This window comes from Pseudorasbora parva, chromosome 14 (assembly GCF_024679245.1).
Source record: "Pseudorasbora parva isolate DD20220531a chromosome 14, ASM2467924v1, whole genome shotgun sequence".
Lineage (NCBI taxonomy): Eukaryota > Metazoa > Chordata > Actinopteri > Cypriniformes > Gobionidae > Pseudorasbora > Pseudorasbora parva.
The window spans coordinates 8,393,574-8,415,579 of record NC_090185.1 but is presented as its reverse complement, the minus strand read 5'-3'; the positions used below and the strand labels follow the sequence as shown (position 1 = coordinate 8,415,579).

General features: G+C 40.4%; 1 protein-coding gene across 1 annotated transcript; it reads right to left on the bottom strand.

Annotated features, from left to right (window-relative positions):
- Nucleotides 1-1,128: 1,128 nt before the first annotated feature.
- LOC137039691 (SLAM family member 5-like) lies at nt 1,129-18,508 on the bottom strand. Its single transcript, XM_067414964.1, has 6 exons — nt 18,478-18,508; nt 15,476-15,532; nt 13,850-14,158; nt 9,950-10,243; nt 7,314-7,421; nt 1,129-2,374 (listed from the first exon to the last, which is right to left on the bottom strand). Exons 1-6 carry the CDS (start codon nt 18,506-18,508, stop codon nt 2,367-2,369), a joined length of 807 nt encoding a protein of 268 aa, XP_067271065.1. The 3' UTR covers nt 1,129-2,366.
- Nucleotides 18,509-22,006: the final 3,498 nt, after the last annotated feature.

Below are 22,006 nucleotides of genomic sequence, written 5' to 3'. Positions count from 1 at the left end.
CTACTGGCTGCAGCGAGGACTTCTTGGAAGTCTTGACATTTGAAGGGCGTGCGTATGTGTATGTGTGCGCACGTTTCGCGCATATATAGAACGATTGTGTGGGCTATGTAATACAAAAAAAAAATTGTCCAATCAATCGCAGATGGATGAGAAATAAATCATTGTGTTTGTTTGATAAAGACGTACTTGAATCATTCCAGTTGCCGCTTTCAAAACGACCCCTCCCTCATGTGAACTGAACTGACAGGGGCTAGATATGACAGGAGCTGAAGCTCATTAAATATGCAAATCTTATCCAATCCTAGCCGTGGGCGTTTACTTCCAAGTCTCCAGTGACACGCCCATCAAAACCCAGTGCTCAGGAGAGAGCCTCAAAACCAGTGTAGAAAATAGCCTATTACTTAGTTATGATGTGTTTAACTGTAAAAACCACACGAACGTCATTAGTTGACCTCAGACAACAGTATAAAAGGATATTATGTTATTATTATTCTTTTTGAAGGTGTGATATCAAGAATTAACTTCAGTCTCACGTGCTAGAGCTGGAAATACCTTCTGACTTTAGCACTAGAGGTGGGCAGATCGATACTAATATCGATAATATCGATACCAACGTTGGTATCGGTATTGATCGATACCAACGTGAAAATATCCATACTTAAGTTTTAGTTTCTGTCGTTTTGCAACCCGGCCGTGTTTGTCAAAATGCTTCTGCTGTCACAGAGCAGAGGAAGCTCTCAAGAGAGTGCTGCTCGTGCTCGACACTGCTCTCCTCTCCCACTCCTGTTTTGTACCGTCACGTGACTCACCACTATAGCGCTACCACCAGCAGTCAGGCGCGCGCGCCGCTCAGCCGCGCATTTTAATTTTCTAACAGCAGTCAGTCAGAGGCGGAGAAAGGCAGCAGAGAGAAAGAGGAGCGTTGTATGGCTGTATTTTCAGGCCGAAAAGGAGACAACAGCGACTTGTACCATTTGTAGAAAGTTTTTAAAATACAGTGGCAATACAACTAATTTGTACAAACATATGAAAAATCACGGACTAGAAAATGCAGAGCTGCAGAAATGGAGAGAGGAGGAGAAAAATCCCCCTACCCCACCCCCTGGCCCTGACAGACCCGCGAGTCACTGCCAGAGGCATTTCAGTTTGGCAGAGAATATCCAGGTAGATAAGAGTGATGAAAGACATATTTTAGTCATCTTCTTCAGCATTAGTTAATAATTAATAACTGGTCTTTTGTTACTTTAGTCAACTTAAGAATTATGCTGAGACCTAGAAGTAAAACATTAATTCCATTGAAGCGTGTTATTTAAATGAATACATTTACTGGAACTGAAACAAATATACTGAATATAATGTAGGTCATATTTGATACTTTGATACTTTATTTAAATAAAACAGAAGTAATCAAAAGTTGTTTCTGAACAAAAGCTTTTGTAGTACTGATTAATAACCCAAAATGCAAATCACAAAAACAAATTAAAAGTCATGAAAATTCATTTAGATTTAGGTTGAAGACGCATCCACCTTAATTATTAAAAAGTATCGGTATTGGTATCGGTATCGGCGATACTGGCCCTGTATTTACTTGGTATCGGATCGATACCAAATCTAGCGATATCGTACACCTCTATTTAGCACTTGTTATCTGCAGGATCACATCAGTATTAAAGGTTACTGTTCTTACGCTCTCATGGCACACGTCCAGTTTCTCATGCAGTGAAAAAACATTGAGGAGAAAATATGACACCTCGCAGATCAGACAGAGCAGGGTTTGATATGAAACAGTCTCGGCTTTCATGATATTTTCACTTTTACAGTAGTTTTTTTTTTAACAACAGCATTGATGGGTATTTTAGAAAAAAGTTTTTTTCTGTGTAAAGCAGAAGTAAAACTGGGAACATCATATGTGAAGGAATGGAAAAACACTCTTAACCCACACGCTATTGACGTATCAAGACAAACACGGACAAACTGTCCATAAGACGTCCAGATATAGACTCATGCTTGTCCAGCGGATCAAACCACATCTGTAGATAGAATAATTCAGAGCACAGCAGATCGTATTTTTGACTCTCATGCTGAGCTGAGAGCCTCAAACGGTCAGGGGCTCGAGGACGATTTTACAGACCAACAAATGACAGTATTAATCTAATATTTATTTATTTCCTTTCAAATGTTAAGCCATCAAGCTGAAAACTTGTATACTATTCCATACAGGGGAAAACTAGAGCAAAACTGAAAAATATCTCACTGAAAATAACCACACTTTAGCGGTAAGTGATCTCACAGCTGGAGCTTCCACTGACTGAAGACTGAAGTTTATCTTCTGTCTAACACCTGCATACACCACTTCATCCTCCTCTTTAACGTTCTGTAAAAAAACACAAGATATAACAATGAAGCATTAGAAACTTAGCCATTTGATGTTCAGTTTCAGTTGAGAATGGTGTGTTTTTAGTAAGAGCGATCAGGTCCAGCTCCTTACTAACGTGGGAACGAGGGAAGGCCATCAAACATTTTGAAATCTTGTTGATACACTTAACTTAGACATGCAAATATTTAAATAAATTATATTAAATTGGATATTAACGACAAAAAATTACAGATCTGAAGTGTTTAGAGAGCCAGAAATCAAAAACTTATTATAAAATTGTTTAAATATTTAGGTACCATTATAGATGATAAACTTTCATTCCAGAAAAAATGAGGACCATTTACACAAAAAAGGAAGACAGCGTGTAGGTCTACTTAGGAAACTAAGTAATTTTAATATAGATTGGAGGATTTTAACTATTGTTTATAGATCAATTATTGAAAGTACTTCAACCTTTAACATCATTTCATGGTATGGAAATGTAACGATAAGGCAGAAAAATGAACTGAGACGAGTAATTCATGGAAGCAAATAAGATTACCGACCAGAAACCGAGTACAATACAAGAGCTGTTATCACATTTTATGGAGAAAAAAAAGGCAATTGCAGTGTAATATCTACAAAAGATAATTTGTTCCTTTGGCAGTGACTGTTAAACCAAATTCTTAATTATGGTATTGATCTATATGTATATGGGTAGGTGCTTGTACACATATGAGAGAATGTGTTGTAAATTGACCCATTTGTATCCTTTTCTCCCCTTTAATTTTCTTTCTACTATGTTTTTTACAAAGTAACTGACATTATCATATGGTGTACTACATTACCCATAATCCCCTGATCAAGGTCTATAAATAGACCTCACTTCCTGTTTTTGTTCTTTTGCATTGGTGAGGTGTGGGTGTTTGAATGGACACTCAACCATGAGTCCTTTCCTTAGGATGTTTGTTTGACAATTGTATGATTTGAATTTGTTGCTATTAATTGGGTTTAATAATGATTTGGATTGAATATATATTGTTTATTCATTTATTTTGTTTGTATGAGTCTGATCATCTTTTTGTATGGTTTGTGATGTAAAGTCCGATTCATTTCCGCGAACCGGTTCTTCTCAGACAGTTCGGCTCAATGTTCAAAAAGCCGATTCCTGACGTCATCATGCAATGATGTCACTGTGCATTTCTTTTATGCTTTTTAATACATTTCTCTGTGTTATGTTATATCAAGTGAACATTCAAATAAAGTTATAATCTGTATCAATGCATATTGAAACAATCGAATAGTTATTTGCATGAGACATGAGTGCATTTCTGATTATTGCCTTTCATTCACTTAATGGTGTTGTGTTCAGTTAATTAATTTATCCTTCGCGTCGGATTCAACTGAAAATTGTGCAACTATAGAACACATTACAGGCAACAAACGCGGATATGTTACATGTCTAAAGTAGCCATTTAGAAAGAATAAACCAGTTTTATAAAAGTATACATTTTGCTTAACAATAATCTGCATAATAAATTACAGTAAAGTGTAGGCTTTGGTTTTTGCATGTTTTAATAAAATGTTATTTAATAACAGTAGTCATCATCATAAGCATTGTCCAGTAGCCTCAGACTTGCGTCATCAACTCAATCACCTTCGCCTCGGTAATCCTCGGCAAACTTCGACAGATGCTTGAATCGCCTCAATCGGTTCTTTTTCATTCGGACGTGCTACTTCGGCTTTTGCGTCTTGCGTCATTAACACAGAACTAAAGTTCGATTCAGTTCGATTAGTGAACAGGCTCGACCTTTTACTTTCTAAGAACCGTTCTTAAAAAGTAATTTATTTATTTTGTTTGTATGAGTCTGATCATCTTTTTGTATGGTTTTATAGTAGTGATGCAAAGTCCGATTCATTTCTCAAAAGAACGATTCGTTCAAGAACCTAACATCACTAGTTTGTAGTAACTAAAGACCATCACGTTCATCCTATCCTGATAATCCTGTCCTTCTATTAACATCCTTCATGTGAACTTGCTCCCAGTATCTCCATGTGCTTTGGGTTGTTCAAGGAATTCAAGATTTAAGCATCCTGAACCTAATAAACTAAAGACTTTAATGACGATATCTTTTTCCAGTGTTTTAATCAGACACACCACCAAGTCTCTACAATTCTGACGAACTTTGGATATTTAAAGCAGCACTTGGCAACTTTTGCTCTCGGGGTCCCCCTACAGTTTGGAAAAAATAATGTCCTCAACTACTGTCGTAAGCTGTCATCCTACATCGGGGATGCCATCGCGCGTGCATTTGTTGACATGACAACCCTGATAGCCCTGAACTAGTGATGCGCGGGTCGTCTCATAACCCGCGGACCCCGTATGTCTATTTAATGTTCGCAGGTGCGGGGCGGGTTGTAAAAATATATACAGTGGTGGGGGGCGGGCCAAATAACTTCATAAAAGCGGCCCGCGGGTTGGTGCAGCACTAACAGTTCCCCTGAACATTGCAAGAGGAGTTCACATGCAGGTTTTCTTCTGGCGGCGCGTGTGAAATGTCTTCATCAGGTACAGTCAGTGGCATATGTTTCAGCATGTCATATGAATATAATTTCATGGGTTTTATTTTTTTCAAACGCCAAATAATCACAATGCTCACGTTTACAAGCCAGCGTCATTATAGTAGTCTATTGGTTACCGTTTTACAGAATCTATATGATACTTCAGTTCAATGTTTGAGTGGTAGCTCACCGTAACAAGCATGACAGCATCGGTCGGGCACACCTCCTTCAGCTCACGCCGACGAGCAAACGCAGGTCACATGTTGATCCTCGTCCTGCCTTTAATCACATCACTTTTTTGTTTCCTCTTATTGCTTTCCTCCAACAAAACCTTTTCTTTCTTATTTGTCTGTGCTGCTTCAAGTTGGGCTCGCACGTCCGAATGTAAGGAAGTGTGGGTTTTGGTGGAAGTGACGTATATGGCGTAAAGCAGTCGAATTTTGTAGTTCTTTTTGTTCTCGGGTTACTACCCGAAACCCAAAGTTTAAAAGTACGATTAAAAACGATACAGACCCCATCAGGCTATGGCAGACGTGTCATTCAACCTATTGTAAGTCGACGTATCATCACAAGAGTCTTGAAAATATATTATGACGGTTGTATATAAAAGTTACCTAGTGCTGCTTTAACAGCTGACATCCAACAACATGTATATACATATTTATTGTCATGGTATGGTATTTACTATGTGCTTATGTTTTTTTTTACAGGATCTAATGTGTTTTTACTGTGAAAGTGTGGATGTATAGTAGTGCCAGCATCAAAAGATGAATTTGATGAACAGACAATAAAGTTCTAAACTAAACTAACTAATTATTCTATACGACAGAGATGGATAGTAAAACTGTCCACTTTATCAGCGTCGCTGGTTCTGGAAGTTTTTTTCCATAGATTTTTCCTATAGGATTGTAAAAAAAGTCTTTGTTAAAGAGTTGCATGCCATGAAACCAGCCAATCAGCTAAAAGGTGAATCACAACACTACAAACTTTGTTTTAAAGTACACACAAAAAAATGGAAATCTGACAAAAACACTTAACAGTTTTAGTGAAGGGAAAACTACAATCCCATTAAGCATTGTGAGAGTTAAAAAAACGATAAATAACGATATATATATATATATATATATATATATATATATATATATATATATATATATATATATATATATATATATATATTCACAGTCATGGCGAAGATGCTGACCGGACCGTTGTGCAGAAAACCATCATCATCGCAAGTGGTGACCATTTGAAAGTTGAAAAGTCTAAGTGTTGATGAAGGTCCTGCAATCTTTCAGTGCTCGTCTCATAATTTGCAGATGGAGCGGGTAGAGCATGTCCCTACTTTTTGCCAGGGTCTACATTGTCCCAACTAGGGGTATAACGATTTATTTTAACAACGATTCGATTCGTATCACGATTTAAGGTTGTCGATACGATTTAAGGACGATATTGGTTCATTCAGAATGATATGATCTGAAACGATTTAGTGACTTAAAATCGAATCAGTAACTTTTTAGCCAAAAATTTAATTCAGTGTAACTAAGATTTATTTCAGTCGAATCGAATCATTGTTAAAACAAATCGTTACACCCCTAGTCCCGACCACTTTTTAAAACATCTCATGGCACGGATGTACCTAATAGAAAGAAACAAAACCACATAATTGTACAAGTCATCTGAAATTAATGTGGTAAAAAATTAATAAGTGCACTGTAAAAAATGATTTAGAAAAAAAGTTACCTGGTTGCCTTAACATTTTGAGTTCACTGAAATTAAAATTTTGAGTTAATACAATGAACATTTTTTGAGATTCAACAACCTTTATTCAAATATTATTAAAAGATTTTGTAAGCATATTGGGTGATTGTGTGTGTTTTATTTCTGATGACGCAGTGAAACATGCCGAATTGTGCTATTTTCCTGATTTATCAAACTTTTTATGTGGTTTAGATACAATAATATTTTAAGTTTCTATTTATTAAACACATTTCCTTCATTGTACCAACTCAAATTTTTAATTTCAATCAACTCAAATGTTTAAGGCAAACAGGTTACTTACTTTTTTAAGTTAAACCAACAAAAACCAACAATTTACAGTGTGGATTCACACAAACTGAGAAAGTCAAAAAGCGTTGCGCACCACTCTCCTCTACATGAGGGCCTCTGACACACTGAACAAAAGCTCAACCACCAGACCACTGCTTTCTCAGTTGTTTAAAAATGTATTTCAATACAAAATAAACTGGGAAGTTGTCCAGTAAAAACGGGGTCATGAATATCTTGCATGTTGCTGATCTGTCACATACAACCAAAACTATAAATCTGACTGCTGAAATAATGAAGAGATGCACAATATTGTTTCAGTATTGTTATACTTTTTTGTAACACTTGCCTTCTTTATCAGTTTTTCTACATTTCTTGCAGATGTAAAATATCCCAATGACAGCAGCAACAATCAACAGAGATCCAGCAGAGATCAGCACTATTAGAGAGACAGGAACTGAAGGAGAGTAAGAGAGAGACAATAATATAAGTCAAATGGGTCTGATCTACAACAAAATCAAATCAGGTAAATAAACAATAGGTTACTGTTGTAACCCTGGTTTGCTGAAACATTGAGTGGAGAGATCCACCTATGGGAAGGGCATCCAAACCTTCTGACAAGACAAGCAGGAGCGCGCAGCCAATGATCATTAAGGCCCACTCCTCACCCAAGGGCATATATAGCCTGCATACTTCATTTTTGTTTTAAATTCCGTCTCTCACAGTTGCAGTGTACCTATAATAAAAATTACAGACCTCTACATGCTTTATAAGTAGGAAAACCTGCAAAATTGTCAATGTATCAAATACTTGTTTTCCCCACTGTACATTCGCTTCTCGTGCGGCAAGCGGGACAAAGCTGGTGGATCTCCCTACTCGATATTTCAGAGAACCGGGGTTACGACAGTAACCTATTGTTATCTTTCATCATCTTGTGTTCGAGAGCCACCTATGGGAGAAACATGGACAGCTCGCCGATTGCCCAATACACTCACAGTGAGGTCCTGTTAGCCGGAAAAAGCGTGCACCCCGAGGGGCGGTGCTCGACACGTCTCAGAATCATGAACCCGCCACACTGACAGACATGTAACTGTGGGGTACAAGCGGCAAGGTTAGGAAGACCCCACCCCCAAAACTGAATCTGCTACCGAGGTTCTGGTGACATCCAGCCTGTAGTAACACACAAACAAATGGGGAGAAGCCCAACTGGCAGCAGAGCAAATGTCCTGCAGCCATACTCCCCTGAACAGCCAAGCCCCTCGTAGAATGAGCTCTGATGTCCCCTGGGGGCTACACTCCCTTTGATTCGTATGCCAAAATGATAGCGTCCACAAGCCAGTGTGAAAGGCATTGCTTAGGCAAGGCATTGTTAATTAAACTAAGGGTTGGTCACTCTTCTGGAATGCACTGGTCTTAGCCAAATACGTCTGAAACGCACAGACCGGAAAAGGGTGGAGGGTGAAAAGCGGACAGCTCCAACACTTCCGATGTGAACAAAGGGAAACATTTCACCACGAAGGCTGGAAGGCTGGATTAGGCTTAAGGAAACCCTTATCTCCACCCAGAGAGAATTTAATAAACAAGGGTGGACCGAGAGTGCATGTAACTCGTCTTGGCTTGTCTTGAAGGACAGCAACTTAAGGGGTATATTCCCCAGAGGCTCAAAAGGGGAATTGAGACAGAGCTTCCAGCACCATAGAGAGGTCCCCTTCAGGGATCATTCTCCTAATGATGAGACGGGCACCCTTCATAAATCTGCAGACTAGAGAATGCTGCCAAACCGTTGAGCCATCAAAACCCACATGACAAGCAGAGATAGCTACCAGATAGACCTTAATAGTGAAAAAAGACCTGCCCTTATCCATAAGGTATTGGAGGAAACACAAAATATCAGAGACTGAGCACTGATATGAAGTGAGACCCCCCTAATTTATGCAGTCGGCAAGCGAACCGTGAGTTAACATTCACCTGAGGTCCAGAATAGGACAGAGGGAACCGTCCTTCTTTGGAACCAGGAAATAGCGAGAATAGAAACCCTGGTTTATCAGATTGTGGGGTACCACCTGAATTACACTTTTGCTCAGAAGAGAGGAGATTCCTCCAGACACGCGATACCTTGTTTAAAGTCGAGCGGGTCACTCCAGTAGTACCTCATGTACTTAGTGCATGCAGAAAGAACGAGCAAGAGTTGTTTCCCCGGGCCGGGGGAAGCTGCCAGCACTTTCTCACCGTAAATATCCCTCTCCTGGTTGGTGTCGCCTCTGTGGAGCCGGTCACTCAATGTTGAGACAAGTGGCCGCATCCAGGAGGATGGATTGAGGCAAGCCGTGGTGCGAGCCTGGGGAATACAAGAGGGTGGGATGGCCTCCTCTGGGTAGAAGCAACTTTAAGGTGGCGTCGCAAGAGTTTCTTAGACAGCACCAGGCAGTAACTGCGGTTCTTCGGATTCTCCAAGGCCTAAAGTAAACCACGCCAATTCTGAGCGCCAATAAGAGCACCACACACAGCCGGGCATCTCCGTGTTAAGCTATTGCCGGAAAAAGCAGGAATAAAGAGTGACATACCGGCAAAGACTCAGAAAAATCTGTGGCGGGCAGCCGTGGGACAGCAAAGACGAGCAAGAGCACGGCTGGCCCCAAGAGCAGACAAAGAAACTGGCAGAATAGAAATTGTCACGCCTGGCGGAGGCTGATCTGAAGATATTTCCTCCTGCAGACAATAAGTGAGCAGCGCAAATTCGACCAAGCTGTGTCAGTACAGAGATCACGAGACATGAATGTCACCTGATGGTACAGTAGAACATGCATGCTCTGTATGCCCGGAGGTGGGCCTTTCCGGGCATTGGCAGTGTGATCCTGTCTGTCTTGTCAGACTTGGTGCAATTGGATGCTTCTGCAGAGGTCAGGTACGGATGCCCTTCCCATAAGTGGATCTCGAACACGAGATGATGAAAGAGAACACATTATATCAGCCGTGCTGCCGTACCTGCACATGTGTGGCAGAGTTGAGTGATGTTGGGATGTCTGGTCTGGTTGCTGATGGGATTGTTCAGCACACAGCTGTAGGTGTTTTTATCCTGATATTCCACCTCCAGAGGTAGAGAGAGACTGATGCTGAGATCAGACACACTGATGCTGGACAATAAACTGTTTCCTTTGAACCAGGAGAGAGTCACATGACTCACATTCAACACCGAACACACCAGTGAACATGAGGATGATGATGAGGATGATGAACAGTGTGAAGAGTTACTGCTGATGACAGGAAAAGGCAGACGAGCTGGAAAAAACAGAATAAATCATGCTGTGTGTTAATATGAGTTAATACACATTTTTGACAATTTTTTTTTATTACAGTTTTAGTTTTATTCCAGCATTGGAATAATTAAGATGCAGAAAACCATTGAATAGGTTGGAAAATCAGGTAATAAATAAATAGTTATCTAAAATGATATGTTTACTTCAAAGCTGTAACAAATTAAAGAAACCAATATTAAACTCACCATATACAGTGAGAATGAAACTCTTTCTCACACTGTTTGTCTGTAGTTTATAATCTCCAGCGTGTTCATTTGAGATGTGTGTGATGGTCAGAGATCCAGTTTGATGATCCAGCTTCAGTCTGTCTCTGAATATCCCGTCAGGACCATCATATACAGTGATTCTGTCGGCCATTACACTGATTTGAGCTATTAAAGTGTTTTCAGCTCCAAACCTCCACTGAATCAGATCATCATCATCTATATCAGTGAGACCAGTGTTTAGAGTGACAGAATCTCCCTCCATCACTGACACTGACTCACCAAACACACCTGATGGACAGAGAGTTTACACAGATGTTTAACTACTTAAAGGTGAAATGAAAAGAAAGAGACACAAAATGAAATAGATCAACAGACAGAGAAAAGGACCATTGAGAAGTTAAGCTCCACAAAAAAATGACAACAACATAGCAAAAAGAATAATACTAAAAACTAAAGCATGAGCTAAATCAGTGATCACATATAAAACATACATTTGTAACTTACCAACTAGATGCCACAAACACAAGAGGATCAAAACAAGAACCATTTTCTTTGGGTGTTCCGTTCATTTCAATGAGAAACCTTTGGCGTCATACACAGACGCACTGGGAATGGGAATATTATCGTCATGGTGAAATTTATTTTTTTATTTATTTATTGAAATTATTTATTGGTTTATAATTTTGCCATTTTGACATGTTGGAGTGTGCTTCTCAATTAAATCAGCAAGCATAATTTCATTTACATTTATTTTATTTACGCTATTTAGACACATTTTAACATGTAACACAACCCCACCCCATCCCTAAACCTACCCATTTGTGTGAACATGATATAAAACACAGGATAAAACATACCAAGAGTTATTCAAAAAAGTTAAATAATCCAAGTTTTCCGAGGCCAAACGATTGATTTGTATGAAGAAAATCCCCAAAAGCGATCAGCATCTCCATCCGCCGAAGATCATGAACACATCAAATTTCAAATATTGCCGCCCGTTACGTGAGATTTCATAGTGAAATTGCATTGGCTCTCGTATGTCTTGTGACCAATTGCGTCAATACTCAGCATTGATTGTATAATGTCATTAGGCTTGTTCGACTTCACCTAGCGATACGCAGACCGATCGGCGGCTGACTTGAAGCAGTGCGTGCCGGTTAGAAATGTTGTCCGACTTGAGACCGCGCCGATGGCACGTGACTGTGACGTATGTCAACAAAGTACCGCGAGAGCGATTCGAGAGCAGGCGGCTGATGCAGCCGCTGCAGATTCTCAAGGGGGACTGCAGGAGGATGCAAGAGCTCTGATGACGACACAGCTGATCCACGATTGGCCGATTCACCGCATGACAGCAATCACGTGTGTTTCGTGTTTATTCTAAAACCTTACGTTATGCTAATGTTCACAAATCATTTATTTATAACAGTAAAACCTCTTTTCATGTAGTCGCGATGTTATATCATCATGTTTATCAAACTAAAACTGATAAAAACCGCTGACAACACTTCATTGATAGTGTAGGTTTATATGTTGAACTTTAATCTTGTCCAAATAGACGCTTTATTAAGCAGTACATAAAGTATTGGATGAAAATGTCATTTGAAACATCTGTGATCTGTGAAGATTTGAGAAATATTGCATTTATTTAACTTCAGCTGTGATAAAGTTTGCAAACTTAGCGCAAGCGTCACCACGGGAAGCAGAAAATGTCCGACTTCACTGCAATCGGCTACTCTCGCCGATCGTATCCATCCAGCCGCAGCCGATGTCGAACACACCTAGTGGCTCTCGTGTGTCTTGTGACCAATTGCGTCATTACGTCAGCATTGATTGTATAATGTCATTGGCTCTTTCGTTTGTCTTGTGACCAATTGCATCATTACGTCAGCATTGATTGTATAATGTCATTGGCTCTCCTGTGTCTTGTGACCGATTGCGTCATGCTCAGAGGTCTTTTGAATTATTTGAATGAGTTATGAATGAGTTCGTTCACGGGGCAGCGGGATCATTTCAGCGATTAAAACATCAAGATCAACTCTGTTCTTCACATGAAGACATCGTATGACTTCATATGACTTGGAATGCAACATGAGCTAATACTTGTATACTATTTTGGTCAGATTTTGCAATCAATACTTGTGACTGTACATTTATTTGCCTGTTATGTGTTTTATATTGTTTAGATGTGGGTAGGTTTAGGGTAGGAGTGGAGTTAGTTGCTCCAAAATATAAAAGTAGCCTTTAAATATTAATAAAATCATGTCTGCTTTTACAAACGCAAAGAATTAAATGCGTCTGTTTATGACGCCAAAGGTTTCTCATTGTAATGAATGGATCACCCAACGCGTCGAAAATTGACGATAAAGGTACGCCCAGTTCATTGAAAAGTGACGACAAGGGGTCCGGGTCAAGCGTCCATATGTGACGAGTTGGGTGTGAGAATGTGTTGGAACTGAATGTCCTTCAGTATGGAATGTCAGGGCTGCCAATATTAAAAATAAATTAATATACAAAGATATATAAAGTTTCGTAGACAGCACCAGGCAGTAACTGCAGTTTTTCGGATTCTCCAAGGCCTAAAGTAAACCACGCCAATTCTTTGCGCCAATAAGAGCACCACACACGGCCGGGCATGCCCGTGTTAAGCTATTGCCGGAAAAAGCAGGAATAAAGAGTGACATACCGACAAAAAACTCAGAAAAATCTGTGGCGGGCAGCCGTGGGACAGCAAAGACGAGCGAGAGCAGAGGTCAGGTACGGATGCCCTTCCCATAAGTGGATCTCGAACACGAGATGATGAAAGAGAACACTTATATCAGCCGTGCTGCCGTACCTGCACATGTGTGGCAGAGTTGAGTGATGTTGGGATGTCTGGTCTGGTTGCTGATGGGATTGTTCAGCACACAGCTGTAGGTGTTTTTATCCTGATATTCCACCTCCAGAGGTAGAGAGAGACTGATGCTGAGATCAGACACACTGATGCTGGACAATAAACTGTTTCCTTTGAACCAGGAGAGAGTCACATGACTCACATTCAACACCGAACACACAAGTGAACATGAGGATGATGATGATGAAGATGAAGAACAGTGTGAAGAGTTACTGCTGATGACAGGAACAGGCAGACGAGCTGGGAAAATTTAAAAACAATAAATCATGCTGTGTTAATAAGAGTTAATACACATTTTTGACAATTTTTTTTATTACAGTTTTTGTTTTATTCCAGCATTGGAATAATTAAGATGCAGAAAACCATTGAATAGATTGGAAAATCAGGAAATAAATAAGAAATAAATAGTAATCTAAAATTATATGTTTACTTCAAAGCTGTAACAAATTAAAGAAACCAATATTAAACTCACCATATACAGTGAGACTGAAACTCTTTCTCACACTGTTTGTCTTTAGTTTATAATCTCCAGCATGTTCAGTTGTGGTATGTGTGATGATCAGAGATCCAGTTTGATGATCCAGCTTCAGTCTGTCTCTGAATATCCCGTCAGGACCATCATATACAGTGATTCTGTCGGCCATTACACTGATTTGAGCTATTAAAGTGTTTTCGGCTCCAAACCTCCACAGAATCACATCATTATCCATCATTTCAGTGAGATCAGAGTTTAGAGTGACAGAATCTCCCTCCATCACTGACACTGACTCACCAAACACACCTGAAGAACAGAGAGTTTACACAGATTTTTAACTACTTAAAGGTGAAATGAAAAGAAAGAGACACAAAACTTAATGAAATAGATCAACAGAGAAAATGACCATTGAGAACATGGGCGTAGATTACAAGGGGAGGAGAGGGGGGCGTGTCCCCCTCACTTTTAATAAAATCTATTTTCATCCCCCGCAATTTTAGCCTACTGGTCTCACCGTTCCTAGTCGACCCGCTCCGAGCGGGATTCGAACCGAGGTAACCCTGCGCGGCGGCGGGCAAATTAACAGGGACGCTAAAGACAACTTTCTCTCTTCTCGGTTGATAGCGCGCTTCACGCGTCACGGTCAAATGCACTGACATAGAAACCAATGTGAATACATCAAGATTTAAATTCAGAGACAAAAAATAATCTATGTAGCCTATGACCTGCCATTTTATTCACATTTAAATATAAGGAGGGCGCTCTCACAGAAAGTCCAAAAGCGGATTCGTAGAAGTAATACTGTCACGGTGGAGCTGCAGCTGAAGGAAAACAATCGTTATGAGTGATGAAACGTGACGACGACAATCAGACGATTGCGACAATATAGCCTATGCTTTATGTGTGTTTTTCAAGCCATCTCAATGTAGCCTATTTATTGACAATAAAGCAGACTATCATATGAATAATGCACAAAAATTAATATTTAATATTATTAAATATATTAATATTAATATTGATAATAATCATAAATGTGTGTTGATCATCAAATCATCATATGAGAATGATCGGCAAAGGATCATGTGACTCTGAAGACTGGAGTAATGATGATAAATTCAGGAATAAATTACACTTTACTATATATTCACATAGAGAACAGCTGGTTTACATCACTATATATATATATATATATATATATATATATATATATATATATATATATATATATATATATATATATATATATATATATATATATGACTTTGAATAAAATATATGGAGACTCAATGCACAAGTGTTTGTAGTAAACCAATCATAAAATTGGCATAAAATATATGAGAAAAATATTATAGATACTAGAGGTTATTGTTCAGCAGTGTATTTTATATCTTACCAAATTAAAAGCAAAAGATGCGATAAATTATATAGGTAAAAAAAAAAAGTATTTATATATGGTAAAAATGGTATGACATTTCTGTCCCCCTCACTCCTGAAAAGATGGCTACGCCCCTGAGAAGTTAAGCTCCACAAAAAAGGACAACAACATAGCAAAAAGAATAATACTAAAAACTAAAGCATGAACTAAATCAGGGATCACATATAAAACATACATTTGTAACTTACCAACTAGATGCCACAAACACAAGAGGATCAAAACAAGAACCATTTTCTTTGGGTGCTCTGAGATTATAAAAATGTGATCTGAAAACAGTTTTGAAATAAGAACCACGTGGAACTATGTGGATCCCCCTTAAACAGGAACTGAATGTCCTTCAGTATGGAATGTCAGGGCTGCCAATATTAAAAATAAATAAATATACAAAGAAATGTAAATAAATAATAAATAAATACACATAGAAAACCCCAAAAAACTAAAATGAATAATTATTTATACATTTCTTTCCATATTTATGTATTTATTTATTTATTTCCATATATATTTATTTATTCTTTTATTTATTTATACATTTATTTATTTCTATTTTTATTTATTTCTAGATGTATTCCTTTCTACTTTTATTTATTTCTATATTTATTTATTTATGCACTTATTTATTTCTATATTTATGCATTTATTTCTTCCTACATTTATTCGTGCGTAGGGTAATGAGGAGGGCGAGGTTTACCTCAGACATATCAGTCGAGCTCAGAGCAGGCGAGGGTGAAGCATTGAGGCCACAGTGACACCTTGTGGTGTGGCCGAAATACAAAAAGTACAGCTTACTGAAGCTGATTAGCCCAGAAATCTAGACGCACCCTAGCGGCAGCAAATCTAATCTGCCCGCGAGTGTCATCTAGCAACTCTCAATACACTTCTGAGCTGTAAACGCCAAACTCTAGTCGGGCCATTCACATTGTGTATAGAGCCGGTGGGCGGGGCCATAATGACAACGGCCGAGTTGCGCTTGCGTGCTTCTAGTAAACACAGAAACTGGCGAACGGCGGTCTTTCGAGTTAAGCGTTTCTCTGAGAAAAAAACAAAGTACAGCACTGAAGTCATTCTTAAAAAAGGAAGATGTGTTCTGAGTTTTGTCGACCGGATACGGCGAATGTTTAATCTGTCAGCGAGCTCTGTTTCACCTTCGTTGCTCTGGTTGGTTGTAGCGCTATCCTATCGCGTGCAGAGGGAGTTTGAAAGACAACCGTTTATCCCGCCCCTCGGATTGAGCTGTCAATGGTGAGTTTCCAGACCAAACATCTTGATGTGGGTCTGGCTTGTCAGGCTAGGCGCTGATAGCAGACCATTGCATTTTAATGTAACTTCCAAAAACAATACTGACAGCAACAGAAACTAGGGCTGTGCGATATTGAAGAAAAATGCGATATGCGATATCTTGTTAAATAATGCGATATTCAATATGCGATACGATATTGCAATTAGTGTGTAAAATCTAAAAAAGAAAAAAAAAAGATTTATTGTTAAAACCTGAAAGACGGATTCAATATTCGTTTACCTCAAGACAGAAATAGCACACACACCTCTACATATTCTCCTTGTGTTTTCGTCTCATTGGCTTAAATGCATGTTTCACTTGTTCAAGGATATGAACAGAAAAGTGACTTTATTTAAAAGTATTGTTGTTAATTATTGTAGACATTGATCAGATTGAAATCACTGTGAAAAGGCTTATATTTAACAAAAGAAAATAGCGTGTATGAGTAGTGCCCCTCACTTCCGGTTCTGTGGTTGCGGTTCTGAAACTGTCGTGCGTGGGCCTGATGAAAGTGGCGCAGTTTCAAAACACTTGTGATCGCTTAATTTTTATTAAACCTACAAATCTCTTTCATTTCTTTTTCTTGAGAATGTGGTATAATTGTACATTTGACTGTCTTTTACCTGATCTAATGCACATTAATAAAATAAAATGTCCTGCATTGTTATAGTTTTGTATAATCTAATGTATTGACAGTTGCATCAAAACAATTATATATAGCATGACTACAGCAAAAAAACAAAACAAAAAACAATTTACTTTATATTTTTTTTTTTATTAACAATTGCAAGCCATCTATAAATACAAGGCATTTATATAGCGCTTTCATATGTACTACTGTACGCCCAAAGCGCTTTACACTCATGACAGGTGTCTCTCCTCAACCTCCACCAGTGTGCAGCGTCCATTTGAATGATGCGACGGCAGCCACAGTACAACGGCGCCAGTGCGCTCACCACACACCAGCAATAGGTGGAGAGGAGAGAGGGTGATAGAGCCAATTCAGTGGATGGGGATTATTAGGAGGCCATGATTGGTAAGGGCCAATCGAGGAAATATGGCCAGGACACCAGGGTTACACCCCTACTCTTTACGAGAAGTGCCATGGGATTTTTAATGACCACAGAGAGTCAGGACCTCGGTTTAACGTCAGTACAGTACAGTGTCCCCATCACTATACTGGGGTGTTAGGACCCACATAGACCACAAAGTAAGTGCCCCCTGCTGGCCTCACTAACACCTCTACCAGCAGCAACCTAGTTTTCCCAGTTGGTCTCCCATCCAGGTACTGACCAGGCTCAGCCCTGCTTAGCTTCAGTGGGAGTTGTATGGAGTCAGTATGGAGTTGGAATCGGTCAATCTGACAGCGCGACTCACAGAGGAGCACATCAAGTCGGTGTTGAACTGCTTGAATTTGTTCAAACGCACAACAGCGGTACCAATGAAACATTTCCAGAGGCTCCTGGGGGATATGGCATCCGCCGCAGTAACCCCACTTAAATTGCTTCATATGAGACCGCTTCAACACTGGCTACATGGCTGAGTCCTGAGATGGGCGTGGCAGAGTGGCTCCTTCCATGTCTCAGTAACACCGAAGTGCCACCAAACCTTCAGCCTGTGGTCGGACCCTTCATTTCTACGGGCAGGAGTTCCCTTAGAACACGTGTTCAGACATGCTGTTGTCTAAATGGATGCCTCATCCACCGGCTGGGGGGCCACGTACAAAGTGCTTGCAGTTTCGGGTCTGTGGACGGGGCTTCAACTGCAATGGCATATCAATAGTCTCAAGTTGTTAGCAGTTTTCTTGCACTGGGCCGTCTCAAAGGGCCGCTACAAGGCAAGCACGTTCTGGTTCGTATGGACAGCACTGTGACCGTTGCGTAAATCAACAAATCGCATGTCACAACTCACCTGCCATCTCCTCCTTTGGAGTCAGAAGCATCTGAGGTCTATTCGTGCCACTTACATTCTGGTCCTGCTCAATTGTGCAGCCGATGAACTCTCACGACAGCAAGTGCTTCCTGGAGAGTGGAGACTCCATCTCCAGGTGGTCCAGCTGATTTGGAGCCGCTTTGGGACTGCACAGGTAGACCTGTTTGAAGCCCCGGACACTGCCCATTGCCAATTATTTTATTCCCTGACCGAGGGGACCTTGGCTCGGATGCTCTGGCACACAGCTGGCCCTGGGGCCTACGCAAGTATGCGTTTCCCCCAGTAAGCCTTATTGCACAGACACTGTGCAAGGTCAGGGCAGACAAGGAGCCGGTTTTGCTGGTTGCTCCGAATTGGCTCAAGCAGATCAGGTTCCCCGAACTAGTGCTCCTCGCGACCACACCTTGGCCCATTCCTCTGAGGAAGGACCTCCTGACTCAGAGACGGGGCACCCTGTGGAACCTGCGTCCGGACTTCTGGAAACTCCATGTCTGGTCCCTGGACGGGATGCAAGGTTCTAGGTGACCTACCACAGTCTGTGGTAGACACCATCACTTCCTCTATGCATTGAAGTGGAACCTGTTTGTCGAATGATGTTCTTCTCGACGAGAAGACCCCTGAAGATGTTCGATCAGTTCTTTGCTTTCCTTCCTGCAAGGAGGGTTTGAGCGGAGGCTGTCTTACTCCACCCTCAAAGTGTATGTTGCCGCAAATCACAACATGGTTAATGGTACATCTCTAGGGAAGCAGGATCCGGTCGTCAGGTTCCTGAGGGGGGCAAGGAGACGAAATCTGCCTCTCCCTCACTCTATACCCTCTTGGGACTTATCTCTGGTCCTAACAGCACTGCAGAGACCTCCATTTGAGCCTTTGCAGTCAGCAGAGTTAAAAAATTTGAGGCAGGTAATTCTTAAGTAATCATGAGACCCCGGCCCGGATACGTGCCCAAGGTTCCCACCACTCCCTTCTGGGACCAGGTGGCGGACCTGCAAGTGCTGCCTTCAGAGGAGGCAGACCCAGCCCTGGTTTTTCTTTGTCCCCTTCTCTCCCTGCAGACTTATGTGGACAGAACGCAAAGCTTCAGAATGTCAGATCAGCTCTTCATCTGTTAAGGAGGCCAGCAGAAGGTAAACGCTGTCTCCAAGCAGAGGATGGCCCACTGGATAGTGGATGCCATCGCTTTGGCGTATGAAATCCAAGGCGTGCCTTGCCCGCTCGGGTTGACGGCCAACTGCACTAGGAGTGTGGCCTCGTGGCACCTCGCTGACAGATATTTCACGAGTTCACACTTACATATTATTTATAGAGAGTACATTTAAATGCGTATTTGGCATGCTGTCCGGGAGGAGGGCTTCGAGCTTAGACTTTGGCCCGAACCCAGAGTACCCCCCATGTGTAAGTGATTTAGAACTAAAACAATTAGCAAAATGTGGAAAAGGGGTGGTGGAGGGATGCTCATAAACTGTCAACACAATGGAGGTAAGATGGCTGCATATATATATATATATATTTATATACACCTCTTTTGTGGATTCGCTGAGTACTCTCCATCTGTGTCAATTATCTAAATGAGCTTCTCCCGAATTTTGTTTAATAAAAACACCATATGTAGAGCTGCGGGCTGGGCGACACCTAACCCCTGGCACTTCCATTTTTTGCACTGCCCATGGCCAGTCCATAAGTGTATGCTCCCCATAATACCTCCCATAATACCTCCAGTCGCAACATTTGCTGTACCATCACTGTGGGATTGAGTCACTAAGTTCTGCTCCTCAGTGAAAAAAGGGTGCACTGCATCTCCTTCCGCTTCATACCCACGCTGCGGGGCGGAGTGCAAGATGCAAATCTCATACGCCAAAGGCCATTGGCCTGTTCTCTATATCTCTAAGCTGATAGGGACTGCCAGAAGGGATCCCATTTTGTCTGTGACGTCCGACCTACATCTCCGTTCCCCCGTTTATTGAGTCTTCAATTTTAGTTTCTGTGCATGTGAAGAACAATTCATAGCGCTCTCTACTCTAGTAGCTTCTGTGATCTAAAACAGGGGTTTCCAAACTTTATGATGCCAAGGACCCCCCAAATATGATGAACCTTTTATGAGGGACCCCCTTTCTAAATCCATCCATCTATATATTTTTCTGTATGAAAAAACATTTGAATTATTAGTGTGTTCTAGTGTGACATTATAAATACAACATATTGTTTCCAAACTTAAATTGGCTATACTTAATGTTGGATGTATAAACCTGAAGAACTTTTTCAATTAAAAATGATTTGTATAAGCAACTTTATATGCCCATGTGACTCCACCCAAAGATCCACCTCTATTGTGTTAACAGTGCCAGATAAAAATAACTCTCTGTTCTTCAGGTGTGTTTGGTGAGTCAGTGTCAGTGATGGAGGGAGATTCTGTCACTCTAAACACTGATCTCACTGAAATGATGGAAAATGATCTGATTCTGTGGAGGTCTGGAACTGAAAACACTTAATAGCTCAAATCAGTGTAATGTGTTCATACTTTTCAGTTGGCCAAGATTTCTAAAATCCTTTCTTTGTATTGGTCTTAAGTAATATTCTAATTTTCTGAGATACTGAATTTGGGATTTTCCTTATAGTTGTCAGTTATAATCATCAAAATGAAAAGAAATAAACATTTGAAATATATCAGTCTGTGTGTAATGAATTCATATAATATCAGTTTCCCTTTTTGAATGGAATTAATGAAATAAATCAACTTTTTGATGGTGGAAAAGGGGTAAACGGAGGATCTTTGGAGAGCCTTTGAAGGGTCAGCATCCTGAGCAGCAACTTGTCTAAAAGAATTATATTAAGAGCCAACCATTTTGTTTTTCAACAGGAATCATTTCATTAATTAAAGCCCTGTTATTATGATGTCCATATTGATTAATGTTCAAGCACTGATGCTTTGTAGTTTTATTAGTTTATATTATTAGAAAATCGTAGCCTCATCAATTAGCCTCATCAATGAAAACATAATGCAATCTGAGTCATTTTGTGTCATATCTAAATTACTGTCTGATTTTATTTCAACAGCTTTGAATTAGTTTGCTGTGAAATGGTGTGTGTGTGTGTGTGTGTGTGTGTGTGTGTGCGCGTGTGCGCGTGTGCGTGTGTGCGTGTGCGTGTGCGTGTGCGTGTGCGTGTGCGTGTGCGTGTGTGTGTGTGTGTGTGTGGGTGCTCATGAATAATGTGTACTGTGAACTATCACTGAAGTATTTCAAGCTCTTGATATAAGCATTAATTTCATTTAATAGCGTGGCCTGCATAAAATGTTTAGCCTGACAAGCCAGACCCACATCAAGATGTTTGGTCTGGAAACTCACCATTGACAGCTCAATCCGAGGGGCGGGATAAACGGTTGTCTTTCAAACTCCCTCTACACACAATAGGATAGCGCTACAACCAACCAGAGTAATGAAGGTGAAGCGGAGTTTGTTGATAGATTAAACATTCGCCGTATCCGGTCGGCAAAACTCCGAACACATCT

Coding starts and splice junctions, on each gene's coding strand:
- LOC137039691 (XM_067414964.1), bottom strand. CDS start 18,508: ATGCTTCTGACTCCAAAGGAGGAGATGGCAG. Junction 14,159..15,475: donor GTGTTTGTGGCATCTAGTTG/GTAAGTTACAAA, acceptor TCTGTTCTTCAG/GTGTGTTTGGTGAGTCAGTG. Junction 10,244..13,849: donor TTTCAGTCTCACTGTATATG/GTGAGTTTAATA, acceptor TGTTTTTTCCAG/CTCGTCTGCCTTTTCCTGTC.